The 14,606-nt window shown below is 42.1% G+C and overlaps 1 protein-coding gene across 14 annotated transcripts in view; it reads left to right on the forward strand.

Annotated features, from left to right (window-relative positions):
* The first annotated feature begins 345 nt into the window (after positions 1-345).
* PPP1R9A (protein phosphatase 1 regulatory subunit 9A) overlaps positions 346-14,606 on the forward strand; it is a 301,623-nt gene continuing 287,362 nt past the window's right edge. For 12 of the 14 annotated variants that reach the window (XM_047694776.1, XM_047694779.1, XM_047694785.1 and 9 more), the window contains exons 1-3: positions 610-882; positions 1,134-1,340; positions 2,608-4,222. In XM_047694776.1, coding sequence (XP_047550732.1) covers positions 2,828-4,222 — 1,395 coding nt within the window. In that variant the 5' untranslated portion in view covers positions 610-882; positions 1,134-1,340; positions 2,608-2,827. Of the gene's footprint in view, positions 440-609; positions 883-1,133; positions 1,341-2,607; positions 4,223-14,606 lie in introns of those variants that run through there. The other 2 variants (XM_047694777.1, XM_047694778.1) reach the window with 2 other exon arrangements.

The raw sequence follows: 14,606 nt of genomic DNA on the forward strand, positions 1-14,606 counted from the left end.
GCGAACGGTCAGAAGACCTCCTCATCCTTTTCTTTTTTAACAGTCGAGATTTGAGGTCAAGGTGGGTGTTAGGCGGGGCACAGTGGCCTAGGTGTTGGCCTTCCCGGCCTGGAGAGTGGCCTGGGGGTTTAGATGCCCTGGGGTCATCAAGTTAACTGCAGACTTTGTTACTGAGGGGCCCAGCAGCGGGCCGAGCGGTGGCCCAGTTTCCGCCGAACCAACCCCTCTCAGCAAGGCCGAGAGGCCCCAGGAGAGCAGGCCTTGCCCCAGGCCCGGGAGGCCCCTAACCCGCGGCCGAGGGGGTGGGGCGGCCTCTCCTCGGGCCGGTGCTTTTCGCCCTCGGTTGGCCGCCAGAGGCTCCCTCTCTCTCTCCCTCTCCTGGGATTTTGCTGCCGGGCTCCCTCTCTCTGCGGCCCTAGAGTTAATCCCATCAGCCGAGGTGAGGCACCTGTTACCCTGGGCCTTCCTCACCCCCGCGGCCTCTCCCCCACTACACCTGGGCTCCCGGGCGGCCCAAACGGCCCGGCGCGGGTGACCGCACGTGGGCCAAGCCCCTTCCGCGCCGGGACCCCCGCCCCAGGCCGGCCCGAGTGTGCGAGCGTGTCGCGGCCCGGGCCGCCGCCCGCCCGCAATGGCGTTGGGGAGCGCAGCGCGCCTCCCGGGGCCGCCTGCCGCGGGCTGGGCGCGCGTGGGGGCCGCGGCGCGAGTGGAAGCGGCCGCCGCAGCCGCCCTCCGCGCTGCGCCGTGAGCGGCGGGTGGAGGGGCGCCGAGCCGGCCGGCGCGGATAGAGCCGCGGCCACCGTGGGGCGGGGGGCGCCTCTAAGGAGGGGGGTGGGAGCCGCGGCCGCCCGACCCTCCCCGCCGGCGGCGGCTCCCGCTCGGGTAAGGGGGAGGCTGTGCGCGGGGCGAGGAGTTGGGGAGGGTGGAGATGAAGAGGAAAAAAATCGGGATGTACAAAGGCTGAGTTGCAGGCTGGGGGTGGGGGTGGGTTGTGGTTGGGGAGCGATAGGTTGAGGATCGGAGGCATTATCAGTGGGATCTATTGTTTCCTGGCACATTGGGAGGAAAAACAAAGGGATTTATTATCATTACCCTGTAATTTTTTTTTCTTTTTCTTTTTTTAATGTGGCTAGGGAGCTCGGCTTTCCCCGTGCCACAGTGGGATCCGCCTGGCAGCCGCCGGGAGCCGCAGCCAATGTGTTAGGACTTCAGGTGCTTTTTGGCACAAAGCTAGACTGCGACCTCCTACCATAGCGCTTGGCGTCACCTGCTCTCCCGGCCCTGCCCCGGGGCCGAGGGATTGCGTCCCGAACCAGGCTTGGGAACCGGCTGCCTCTCAAGTTGGTGTTATTTATGTTTGTCTTTTGTGAGGGCAGGTTTTGAGTCCCCCGGCGGCCCCATCTCCCCCGCCCCCGCCCCCTCGGGTTCGAATTGGCCGGGGAGTGAGTGGGGTGTACGTGGGGGGGGGGGGAGGGGAGGGTGTGCAGGGCTTAAACAAATGTCAGGGTACAAGGAGATTGTCGATGCTTTACAAAAAAACAGGCACCACACTCTCAAGCCTTTCTTGTTTGTCTGCATGGGCCATGCATGCGTGCTGGGCCAGAAGCCGAGTTTGGAGGCGGTTTAAGTGAAAGTGTGTGCTTCCTCAGCTGATTGTGCGTGAGGGTGATATGGCTCGGCCTAATATTAAAAGACAAAACAAAGCAAAAACAAAATGAAAAATCTTTAGAGCTACATTGTCTGCGCCTCAGCGGATCTTGAAGTATTTGATTACTGGCATATTGATATAAAATCCAGCTGTGGGCTAGTGGAGACCAGCAAGCATGCATTGCGTTGCATTCTGAGCTTGTAGTAAGTTAGAGGAGTAAACAAATCAGGACGATGAAAAGAGGGCTCATGTTATATTTGCTTTCTGATCGTCACGTTCTGCATTTATTCCCGTGATATTCTACATCTCACTCTATAATTAATAGTATCCACGCTTAGGAAACTTCCAGATATTAGATGTGAGTGCACTTAGAGTGAAACTTATTTTCATTTAAGAACTTTCTTCTGCTTGTTTTGGTCTGAAAATGTACTAATGTTGCTCGGGGGATGCTGTAAATGAGAATATTGGACCAAAGAGAGTGAACTAAGCTTCTGTAGGCATATTTTGGACTTTGGAAACATAGATTCCAAACTTTGAATTGTGCTTATACAGAAAGAATAAATTCTACCTGATGGGGAGCACCCAAAATGAAATTCATTTTTCTGAAGGTTTGGTGATATCTTAAAGATCTGTGAACTGCTGGTTTCTTTGAAGGTCATTCACAAAAGCAACAGAAACTTAGGCTAAAGTTGTGTACTTGTACTCATGTGTAACTTGTATGTGTGTCAGTATATGAGTTCTGTAGGGATCTCCAAATTGTGTTTGAAACATTTTTGTTATCTAAGACCAGTTAGAGGGATAACTTTTAAATTCTTGGCTTTTAAATTCCCCTATCAGTAAATGATTTTTTCCCCCTGTTTGACATATGGCTAAGCCACGTTGAAAAGTGTATTGTTAGTTGACTGAACTTAAATTCAAATAAGTAAATGAATTTAGAAATTCATTCTTTTCTGTTACAGATGAACCTCTAGTCTTGCTTTGAAAAAGCCATTTTGTGTAACCCCTGACTGAATAATTTCCTAATACACCTGTTGGGAGGATCACTGATACAGTATGGCATTTGAGAGGTACTTTTTCTTGACGAAATACTGGTGATTAGAGAAGAGAGGTGTTTTGTTTTTGTTTTTTGTTTTTTTTCCTGATCATTATGAACATTGGCTTTTCACCCCTGAAGTAAAAATGTTGAAAACCGAGTCTTCAGGTGAACGAACCACTCTCAGAAGTGCATCTCCTCACAGGAATGCTTATAGAACTGAGTTCCAGGCACTAAAAAGTACCTTTGACAAACCCAAGTCAGATGGAGAGCAAAAAACAAAAGAAGGTGAGGGCTCCCAGCAGAGCAGGGGGAGGAAATATGGCTCCAACGTCAACAGAATTAAAAATCTATTTATGCAGATGGGTATGGAACCCAATGAAAATGCTGCAGTCATTGCCAAAACAAGGGGGAAAGGTGGACCTTCATCTCCACAGAGAAGAATGAGGCCCAAAGAATTTCTGGAAAAAACAGATGGCTCGGTTGTTAAGTTGGAGTCCTCTGTTTCAGAACGAATCAGTAGATTTGACACAATGTACGATGGCCCTTCATATTCTAAGTTCACAGAAACTCGGAAGATGTTTGAGAGAAGTGTGCATGAGTCAGGACAGAATAATCGCTATTCCCCAAAGAAAGAGAAAGCTGGAGGGAGTGAGCCTCAGGATGAGTGGGGTGGCTCGAAGTCCAACAGAGGCAGTACTGATTCCTTGGACAGCCTTAGCTCCCGGACAGAGGCTGTCTCCCCAACTGTGAGTCAACTGAGTGCAGTGTTTGAGAATACCGATTCCCCCACTGCCATTGTTCCTGAGAAGGCTGAGAACAACGAATACTCAGTGACTGGGCATTATCCCCTGAATCTACCATCTGTTACTGTTACAAATCTTGACACTTTTGGTCACCTTAAGGATTCTAATTCTTGGTCTCCTCCAAGCAAACACGGTGATGATGCAGAGGATTCTCAGAAGGGTCATACAACTCCGGGACCAGAAGTGGCTTTGAAAAGTACCTCTCTAGCCTCCATACCCAGTGAAGAGACACAGCAGAGCGAGGAAGCCGAGGACTCCACATCCAACCAAGAGACTCCTGTCAGGATTGACAGAGACGTTCCTGAAGAACCTTGTGCTGACACTAAGGCAATGCCAGAGTCTGAAATCCCTTCACCACAAAATGAACCTTTAGAAGACGCCGAAGCTAATTTAGTTGGGAGTGAGGCAGCAATGTATCACAAGAAAGACCTGGCAGGTGGTGATTTTACCTCTGTTGATGCTTCTGGATCCAGATGTGGAAAGGAAGTACCTGAAGATTCGGTTCATTTTGAGAGTTCCCATGTTTACATGCACAGTGACTATAATGTATACAGGGTCAGATCCAGGTATAATTCAGACTGGGGAGAGACGGGCACTGAGCAGGATGAGCAGGAAGAGAGTGATGAAAACAGTTACTATCACCCTGATATGGAATACTCGGAAATTGTTGGATTGCCAGAAGAAGACGACATCCCAGCAAATAGGAAAATTAAGTTTAGTAGTGCTCCAATTAAGGTAAGTATGTTTTCTCAGTTTGTTTTTGAAATTTCTAAGTTTTTTTTTTTTTTTTTTTTTTTTGTATTTGGGCCTAAATGTATGTAGAATAGATTTGACAACTATAAGGAAGTCACGGTTGTTGATATACACATGTTGTCAAGTGATTTTAAAAGTGTGGGAGATGTCCACATATTTTCTAATATACTTTAGGATTGCTTAAACCGGTATTGACTAATAATAAAGTTGAAGAAGTTTGAGGATTGTGAGATACATTCCAATGGACTGGAGTATAAATAATATGAACCCGGAAAACCAGGAGTGTTAGTTTGAAAATAGAATTACCTCTTTAACTAGTTCTACTAAAAGTACCCATATGTAATAACATTTTCTCAATCTGGACCTTCTAGGATATGAGGCATAATGTACAATGAGAGAGTCATGGTTGACCTTGAAATAATAGTCTTTATTTACTTGCTTAAAAAAATCTGAGTTCTCTCTTAAGTGTAAGTGGATTGTGAGGAATGTTGAAACCTACTATTTTTTTTTGTACTGCTACTTAGTAGCGAAAGTTTGATTCATGGAAATATATTAGCGGACTTAAATACTTTAATTGGAAAGCTATGACTGTGATTAGCTTTGAGTTCAGAATTTGTGATGTAGCCCTGAAATGAAATTTTATGAAAGGAAATTAAATTGATTTGTCATTTATGTATATGTTTTTACCTCTTAAAAGCTGGATAAATGCCAGTTGAATTCAGATGCTCTATTCTAATGACTTCACTTACTTAACATTTGGTGTAGAAGAAATAGCAGAACGTACATCAGTAGCGGGGGGTGAAGCATTATTAGCCGATAATGGCGGGAGGGGCAGGAGGTGGTGGGTTGAGTATTACAGTCTCCTGGAATGCTTTTTCAAAGTGTACTTGCCCATCAGCCTCTGTCCTAAGATTCTAGCATGCCCTCCTAGGGGAATCTGAAGGGTTGTGGTGGTAGAAATGTGTAGTTTGAAACCACTTTCTAGGGACTCCCAGCTTGTCCTGTGTGTATATATAATAGATTTGGAATTTGATGTGGTGTCTTTTAAAGGAATCTGAAATCCACTGTCTATTGTCATTTCCGTCTTTTGAAACTTCCATATAAGGCTGTAAGAGAGAGAATTTATAAAGCAAAGAGAAATTTGACTTTGCTCTAATTATGAAATACTAATTTAAAATAAATAATCTATGAAATTATTTATAGGTGTTAGTAGGCAGTTCATTTCATTAGGGTAAGACAAAATTTCTGGGTCAGAATGGGCCATGCCAAGTTACACTGTGTTTAAAATAACTAGAGATGTGAGTGTGGTTTCTGAGTAAGCTAAGTTTCTTTGCTGTGTTTTCCCACTTTCCTTTGTGAGCCTCTCCCCTAAACCTCTGCCCTCCACCCCCCAAGTCTTAGGCTCTCTCTTTAGAGGTGTCTTTCCATCAGGCTTATCCAGGGAATTCCTAAATTTCGCTGTGCATGTTCCCTTCCAATTGCTCTCCTTTGAGCATCATCTTTCTACCCCTTAGGAAGAAAGCAATAAGATTAAATTGTTTCACACTGAGCAAGGCAGGAGTAACTGAAATGAACTCTTCAAGGAGTTTGTTAAAACCAGTGACTAACTCCCTAATGGGGGATAGCAGCTTACGAAAATTTATCAACTAGAACACTACCCACTCGACCAAATGGGGCACCAGCCTTGTATTTGCGTCCTGAGCTGCACAAAACGTAATGCGTGGTGATGGGTTTAATGCATTTTAAAGGATTTCTTATTGAAATATGGCTGTTGATAGGTGAACAAACCAGGTTTGGGATATGATATTCTGAAATTCAAGTGATTTTTTCCTACTGTTGCTTATAACAAAAAGCATTTTGCCTTTTAATTTTCATGTAATAAAGAAATTATGTATTTTATATAACAAGGAATGAAATAGATTACATACATATAAGTTGTAACACATTTTATCAAGAATAAGGTTTGTGAAACAAAGATAATGCACTAGGTTTTAGTGGGCAGTTAACAGTACTAGTTGGAGTGGATTAAGTTTGCAAACAGAAATTCATTCTTAGCGCTTTGTAATGAATAAGACAATTACTCTTTCTTGTTGTTCTCACTGTTTAACATCTAAGTGGATTCACTTGGAAATCTTGAGAGTCACTTTTCTACTGGTACTGGGGATGGTAGTATTTAGATTATTCTCCAATTAAGATTTTTGCCTCAGAGCGTGGTAACAATGAAGTTCAACAAGTGTTTATTGAAGGCTTTTCATGTGTCTGTGCTCATGCTGTTAGAGGTAGAAGACACGCAAATCTACAATGTTGCCTCTTTCCTATGTGAGCTGGTGGAATCAGTTCTTCAATACTTGGTATTTAAAACCCATATAACACAGTCTGAAAACCTGTGCTGAAATGTCTCATGTCCTATGAGGACTGTAACTGTCCTTGGCTGTGCTAAATGCATGGATTGAACAGGATTTGATAAACCATTTGGAAGGAAATACACTGAGCCATTCCCTATGTATGTTTCATTATTCCTTTGTAAAGTTTCACTTATAGAATGGGAGATGATGATTTCCAACTTAAACCTTTTCTTTTGAAATTTAAACATACTGCCTCTTTCAGCAACCAAAGGTGACATACTCTTTACAGAAATGATCTTTAGAACTTTTACATTCTTTTCCTGATATTCTCATTTACTCTTCACCGGAGTAAATATTCTCAACACTTTTGGGCTTTTGTTTTACATCTTGTGTATGATCTTTATGTGTGTGATCATTTCATCAGTTTTTATTTCAGTTCTCCTATAGATTTTTTTAAATAGATACTTTCCTGAGACATCTTAAATCTGGATCTAGGAAAGCATCAAAATGATAGCTGATCTTTCCTGTGCAGTGTATTACTTACACATAATTGGTGACATTTAGAAATGGATTGTTTCTTAATGGATAGGTTGATGTGTTTCACAGTGTTGTGGAAAATTACAGTGGGATTGATTAGTAATGGAAAATATAAAATCCAAGTTTGAAATATGGAGTGAGAGAGTGTTATGAACCATGCTAATTTGAGCTGTGGAATTATGCCTTCATTCTCAGGAATTTCTCAAAACCAAGAGATTGAATTAATTAGCTTTGCTTTAAATGAACCCAGGAGAGAAGTGGTGACATTTTTCATTATTGTTTTCTGTTAATTCGGAATATTTACTGAGACCTTGCTACGTGTGGGTAACAGTGCAATATACAATAAAATGTAGTAAATGTAATAAATACATAAAGTGACTGGAGCCGATCAGGTCAGCAAATGCCAGGAGGTGGGGAGTGGATAGCCCCTTAAAGATGGTTCTCGGGGGGCGCCTGGGTGGCTCAGTGGGTTAAGCTGCTGCCGTCGGCTCAGGTCATGATCCCAGGTCCTGGGTTCAAGCCCCACATCGGGCTTTCTGCTCAGCAGGGAGCCTGCTTCCTCCTCTCTCTCTGCCTGCCTCTCTGCCTACTTGTGATTTCTCTCTGTCAAATAAATAAATAAAATCTTTAAAAAAAAAAAAAAAAAAGATGGTTCTCGGGCTATTCTCCTGAACTGTTCCTGGATGCTGTTTCTAAGGTCACTGCAACCCTTTTAAGGCAGTCATAACCCTTTCTTTCTTTCTGGTAGTCTTATGTCCTTTGGATAGGTGTTCTTGAAACTTAGCATCGATGAAAAAGGGTATTTTCCTAATTCCCTTAGCAAGAAGGATATTGCAGGGTTAATGTTAAGGTATGTTGTGCTCTACCTTTCTGAGTGTTCTCTCCAACTGTATGGAGCTTTGCAGAGCTGGGGTTCAGAGGAGAATCACCAGGGACTGCAGTGCTTCTCTAAGTCTTACGTGAGACTTGTTGAAAGGGGGTCCCTTAGCATTCTCTTTCTTTTGGGGGGCTCTGAGTTGATACACAGGACATATACAAGACCTTTTATTTGGCAGGTATTCAGGGTATAGTTCTGAGATTCAGATTTCGGTCATTCTGTTTCTTCAGATAGTCTTGATCAGTGCTCTTAAACTTTAATATGCTTACGAAACCCCTGGGGATATTTTAAAGTGCGGATTTCTAATTCAGCAGGTATTTGGGGGGAAATCACCTTGATGCAAAGATTAGCCTACAAGCACATCACCAGCTTTCCCACGGGCTATACAATAGACAGGCTCAGCAACCAGATTAAATGTCTGAATCACAGTATTTATCAAATCAGTTTAAAACACACAGCCGGAAGCAAGAGGAAAGCCATAGGGAAAGTTTACACATGTAAGGAGCAAAGTTTGGAAGGACCACAGAACCTGAGACCCAGGTACACAGTATTTATATGCTCAGCCCTCTCACTTTCACATCACCCTTCCCACTAAGGGTGTGGTTCTGAGGACCAGAGTTGATTTTTGAGCATAGGCTCCACATACTAATAATCCCCTCAGCTCATGATATCATGGTATTTGCTCTATAGAAGAGAGACGGTACAAGTACGCTTACAGACAGCTGTAGCTTTGCCAATTTCCCTGGGTTTTATTTGTGTTTCTTGGGTCAAGCACCTGTGGGTCTGAAATAAGACCAGGCTGGGCGGCCTTGGTGGGTGGCTGGTATGGAGATGGCGTATCTGGCAGTCCAGAGATGGCACGAGGATGACTTGGTCTTTCCATCCCTTTTCTTTCTGCAAGTGAACTTCTTGTTTGTTCCATCGTATTTTCTGTTTTGGAATGTCTTTTAGCTTACTAACTTACCTATTTTTAGCACATCTTAAAAATTTTGCCTTCATTTTTAGAAGCTTATAAGCTCTTATTATCTGTACCTAATTGAGCCTCTGAGTGTGGCCTTTACCTCCTTAAGTTATTAGCTTACTTACCATTAGTGACCATCACTTATAAGTGTCATCCATCCCATTTGTTTTCTTGACCTATATAACAGAATTTTTTTTTTTTAAAGATTTTATTTATTTGACAGAGAGAGATCACAAGCAGATGGAGAGGCAGGCAGAGAAAAAGAGAGAGGGAAGCAGGCTCCCTGCTGAGCAGAGAGCCGATGCGGGCCTCGATCCCAGGACCCTGAGATCATGACCTGAGCCGAAAGCAGCGGCTCAACCCACTGAGCCACCCAGGCGCCCTATATAACAGAATTTAATATTGTTGAATAATATAGCAAATTCGCAAACAGTAGGTCTCAGGTGAGATTGTGGATTCCTAAAAAGATCTCAAGTGTGTGCTGAGGCTGCTGGTCAACAGATTGCTCTTTGGAATATGATTGTGAAGTAGTTTTCTGACTTCTGACAAGAGCTGGTCACAAAATGTTGGGGAATCCTTTAACATATTTGCTTTCCGGATTGTTCTGCTATAGCTGGTTTTGTGGAATTGTGTTCTTTGAAGCTGACACAGGTGTAAAGTTGTAAGGTGCATGATGGTTGTGGATACAAGAGTGGATTATGATCTCTAAATTCATAAAAAATTTGGGTCATTAAAATGTCACATCATAGACTCCTGTGTTAGACCACACAAGAGTTTTATACAAGAGTGTTAAGTTTTGTTTTTGTTTTTTTTTTCTTTTTGGAAGATTTTATTTATTTTTTTGAGAGAGAGAACACAAACAGGGGGAGGGACAGAAGGAGAGGGAGAATCAGAACCCCCGCTGAGCAGGGGACCTGACACGGGACTCCATCCCAGGACCCTGAGATCATAACCTGAAGGCAGATGCTTAACTGACTGAGCCAGCCAGGTGCCTGACATATTTCTTAATATAAGTTGTGGAAAATATGCTTGAAAAAACATTACTCTAAATGAATTTGAGATATATCTGATGAAATTACTAAATCTAGAGTAAAAATTAAATAGCAGTTTGCAAACTATTAATGTGAGCTTTTTAAGAAAATGTTTTTAATTATAAAAAAAGCAGGAGGAAGCAGTTCTTAATAGACTCAGAAACTTCATTTCTTTCATTTTTTGGAAGCCTAAATTAATAAACTAGAGAGAGTATAGGATTGTTGTCTTATTTAGTTTGTTTTTCTTCGGATATCTTTGATTTCGTAACATTTAAATTGGACTTCCTTTAACATTCTTTTTTTTTTTTTTTTAAAGATTTTATTTATTTATTTGACAGAGATCACGAGTAGATGGAGAGGCAGGCAGAGAGAGAGAGAGAGAGGGAAGCAGGCTCCCTGCTGAGCAGAGAGCCCGATGCGGGTCTCGATCCCAGGACCCTGAGATCATGACCTGAGCCGAAGGCAGCGGCTTAACCCACTGAGCCACCCAGGTGCCCTTCCTTTAACATTCTTATGTCTTGGTTTATAACCAGGTAAATATGTCAAATATTTTAATGTACTATACACATTTAATGTACAAATATTTTAATGTACCCCTTTTCTAATATTGAATGTGTAGACTAATACCTCTTTTCTATTTTACTAAACGCTGGTCATTTAGTCTGCAAAAAGGGGTTCTTTTCTACAACAAACTATTACAGATGTTTGCTGGCATTTATTTGTAGTAGAAAGATTTAATTTTTTGTTTTTTGTATCAGCCATAATTTTTATCTTCCCCTCTAAACTTCCTCACAAAGGACACTGGTTGTTGGCATTAATGGATTTTTAAAGGGAAGAGACTGTATTTAGGGGAAAATAACTTTCTATGTTATCCATGCCTTGTTTACCTTATTAACGCAGTTACATGCCCAACAGTAGTAATCTGATTTAAGTCTCATCTGCATTAGATTTTTTTTTTTTTCAACATCTTACTTCTTCACCACTCAAGGACAAAAAAGGTTTCAGAATTTTTCTAGAGAGATACAGTTAGCTATGGGATAATTTCTGCATAAACAAAACAAGCATTGCTATGTTAAACTCTGAATATCATTTCTTGGCTTTTGAGCTGTTATTTAATTTCTTTGCTTTTCTATTTAATATTCTTTTCTAAGTATTCTATGTTCTTACTTTTTGGACCTATTACACTTTTGTTCTTTTGCTTCATTATATTCCACAGTTCCCATTTTGAATGGAAACAGATGATTCGTATTTTTTCTTCCTGTTCACTTAAAAATTTTTCCCTGGGTCTCATTTCTTCATTGTGGTTTGTGACATAGGAACTTACGGATGAAAAACCCTTCGCTGTAGTCTAGTGTAATGTCCCCCTCACTCCCATTAGCTCTTCAGTAGCTCATTGCTGACAGATGATCATTCGGCTTCTGCCTTAATAATTCCACTTTTGGGGAGTTTATTATTTTGCAAGGTGAAAGGGAAGTTAGAAGGAGGGAAACGCTCTGTGTGTGTGTGTGTGTGTGTGTATGTGTGTAGTTGTACAGCATTGTGAATGCACTTATTTTTAATTGTTTTTAATTGGCAATTTTTTATTGAGCTAAAATTCATATAGCATAACATTCACCATGCAGTTTGATGGCCTTCAGTATATTCACAGTATTGTGCAGCCATCACTGTTATCTAATTCTAGAGCATTTCCATCACCCTAGAAAGAAACCCTGTGCCTGTTAGCAGTCACTCTCAATTCCCCTTCTTCCTGTATCCTCTGGCAAACACTAATCCACTTTCTGTCTCTATGGATTTGCCTCTTCTGGACATTTCATATAAATGGAACCAGGGGCATGCTCTTTGAAAGGAATGTAGGAGACACAACGAATGTGACTTGCGATATGTTAAAATTTTTTTATGTGTTTTTAAAAAGAGATTTTATTTATTTATTTGACACAGAGAGAGATCACAAGTAGGCAGAGAGGCAGGCAGAGAGAGAGGGAGAGGGGGAAGCAGGCTCCCTGCTCAGGAGAGAGCCCGATGCGGGGCTCCATCCCAGGACCCTGAGATCATGACCTGAGCTGAAGGCAGAGGCTTAACCCACTGAGCCACCCAGGCACCCCGCGATATATTAAAATTTAAGTTATCCTGAGGATGTCAGACTGTAGGAGAATCTAAAGAGCAGGGGGCAAAAGAATTTTCTGGGTGCTGACATGGTCTAAAGAGCAAGTGACAAGGTGTGGGAGCAACAGATGCTGTCTGCCCCTTATGCAGTTTCATGGAGAGGAAAAAAAAATCCAGCTGAGGAGACAGCAGGGTCCAGGAGGGGATGAGGGTATTTGTAAACTGAGGAAGAGCGGTGCCTGTGGCGAAGAGGACGGTTGGAACAGCTCCCTTGTGTGGGACACCGCACTTCCATGCATGTAATCTGAAATTGCTACTGATGGAGCCTAAGTGCTTGCTTCAGCGCGGGCTGTTGTCAAAGGCATGGAGAGCACTAATGCTGATTTCATGTTTGCAGTGGCCTGGGCACAAGGGACCCTTGTCCTTTTCCGATGATCTGATCAGCTTCTTTCCATCCTACTGCTCTGACGTTGTTGCTTTCATTATTCTTTTATGTTCAGCGAGATCGTTCATAGACAAACTTCACTCTTTATCTTTAAAATTCTCCTCATTCTTTCATATTTTAATACAGATTTCATATGCCATACTTGCTGTTATTCGTAATGTAACCTTTTATGAGATGAGTAATTTGGGGCAGGCACTCATTTAGTTTATTGCATATTATTTACTGAAGCATAGTATCTAGATGGCTGTTAAATATTATTAACTGGTAATGAAAGTATCACCAAGAGTGACTTGGTATTCTGTAAACTTGACGGATTGCCTCTTGAGGCCTTGGCTTTCTTATTCGTAATGGAGGCTGTCTTGTAAAAGACCCCTGCTCAGTGTTAACATCTTGTGATTTTCTGATTATCCCTTAAGAAGATTTGTACAATAAGTACTGCTATCATACATATTTGTGCTGTTATTTCAAAGGGAAATGGACATCTTTGGTTGCAGTATGGAAATGAATTTAGATTAGTTGCTCGTGAGAATGTTATTTATGCTGTCAATTATACTTTAAAATGATTAAAATTTTAAATCCAAGGGAGTACATTTTCATAGAGTAGTTTTTCAGAGCAACTCAACTTTTGGAAGTATGGGTTGAACTATATATTAAACACCCTACTGAGGAACCTAAGAATAAAGAAATGTTTTGTAATATAGTTGCTGACATATTAATTGCTTCACTCACTTTTGTTCTAGAAATAGCTTCATAGCACGGTTCAGCATGATTGAGATATTGATAATTTTTTTTTCTTTTTGCAAAATTCCCAATTTTTCACTCTAACTTGCTCTCTCCTCACGCATCTATTCTTACAAAAAGGACAACGAATCAGGCCGAGTATAAAGATATCTGGAAATTTTATATTTCAGGAGGAGGATAGGTTTTTTTTTTTTTTTTAAAGATTTTATTTATTTATTTGACAGAGATCACAAGTAGGCAGAGAGGCAGGCAGAGAGAGAGAGGAAGGAAGCAGGCTCCCTGCTGAGCAGAGAGCCTGATGCGGGGCTCGATCCCAGGACCCCTTGATCATGACCCGAGCTGAAGGCAGAGGCTTTAACCCACTGAACCACCCAGGCGCCCCAGGAGGAGGAAAGTTTTGTTCTTCCATTACTTAATCTGTTTTCAGAGGGATTGAAGAAAAGCATTTGTAGAGTTAAAACTTTCCCCCATATATTTATGTATCAGGAAAAGTGGTTTTAGATGAAATGGCTCATAGACCTGTTAGTCTCCTCTCTTTTTTTAAAGTCAGATAAGAGTTTTATTTTGGGGAAAGCTGATCCTCCAAGATGTTTTCTATACCAGCCGAAATATACTGGGCTAGATTGGAACATGTAGTGGTTGGCAAGGGTCTAAAAGATAAAGAGTCATGGTTAAGAGGCTCCTTTTCAGGAGTGACCAGGTGAGAGGCTTGCAGAGTAGCTATTTGTGGAATTTTCCCGGTGAGGCTTTTGGACTGGCATAACCCTTAGAAACTGACTCTGTGCCTTCACATCTGTCACTGTACAGTGGGGTGGACCCTTCTTTCCTCCACTTAAGAGCTGCCCTCCAAAAGTCACTTTTTACTTTTTACTTGTTCCTCTTTCAAAAGTATGCCAGGATAGAGTTCTGCAGAGGGTACATTCATGCTTGAAAATTTGTCTAATCTTGAACACAAGGATTTTATTTTATTTTATTTTTTAAGAGTTTATTTATTTATTTGAGGGAGAGCATGAGGGGGTGGGAGGATCAGAGGGAGAGGAAAAAGCAGACTCCCAGCAGAGCACAGAGCAGGACATCGAACTTGATCCCAGGACCCTAGCTTCATGACCTGAGCTGAAGGCAGGTGCTTAACTGACTGAGCCTCCCAGGTATCCCAATACAAGGATTTTAAATTGTACTCAGAATCAGAGGTACCTGTTTAGGGTTTTGAAGAGTTTTCCTTCCACTGTAAGGGACCTCAGTTGGGGGGAGGAAGGGCAGGTTTATTGGTTGGTATTTAAGATCAACCTGTGAGTCCGTGCTGTATTGATGGGTTCTTTTACTAAG

This window comes from Lutra lutra, chromosome 11 (genome assembly GCF_902655055.1).
Source record: "Lutra lutra chromosome 11, mLutLut1.2, whole genome shotgun sequence".
Lineage (NCBI taxonomy): Eukaryota > Metazoa > Chordata > Mammalia > Carnivora > Mustelidae > Lutra > Lutra lutra.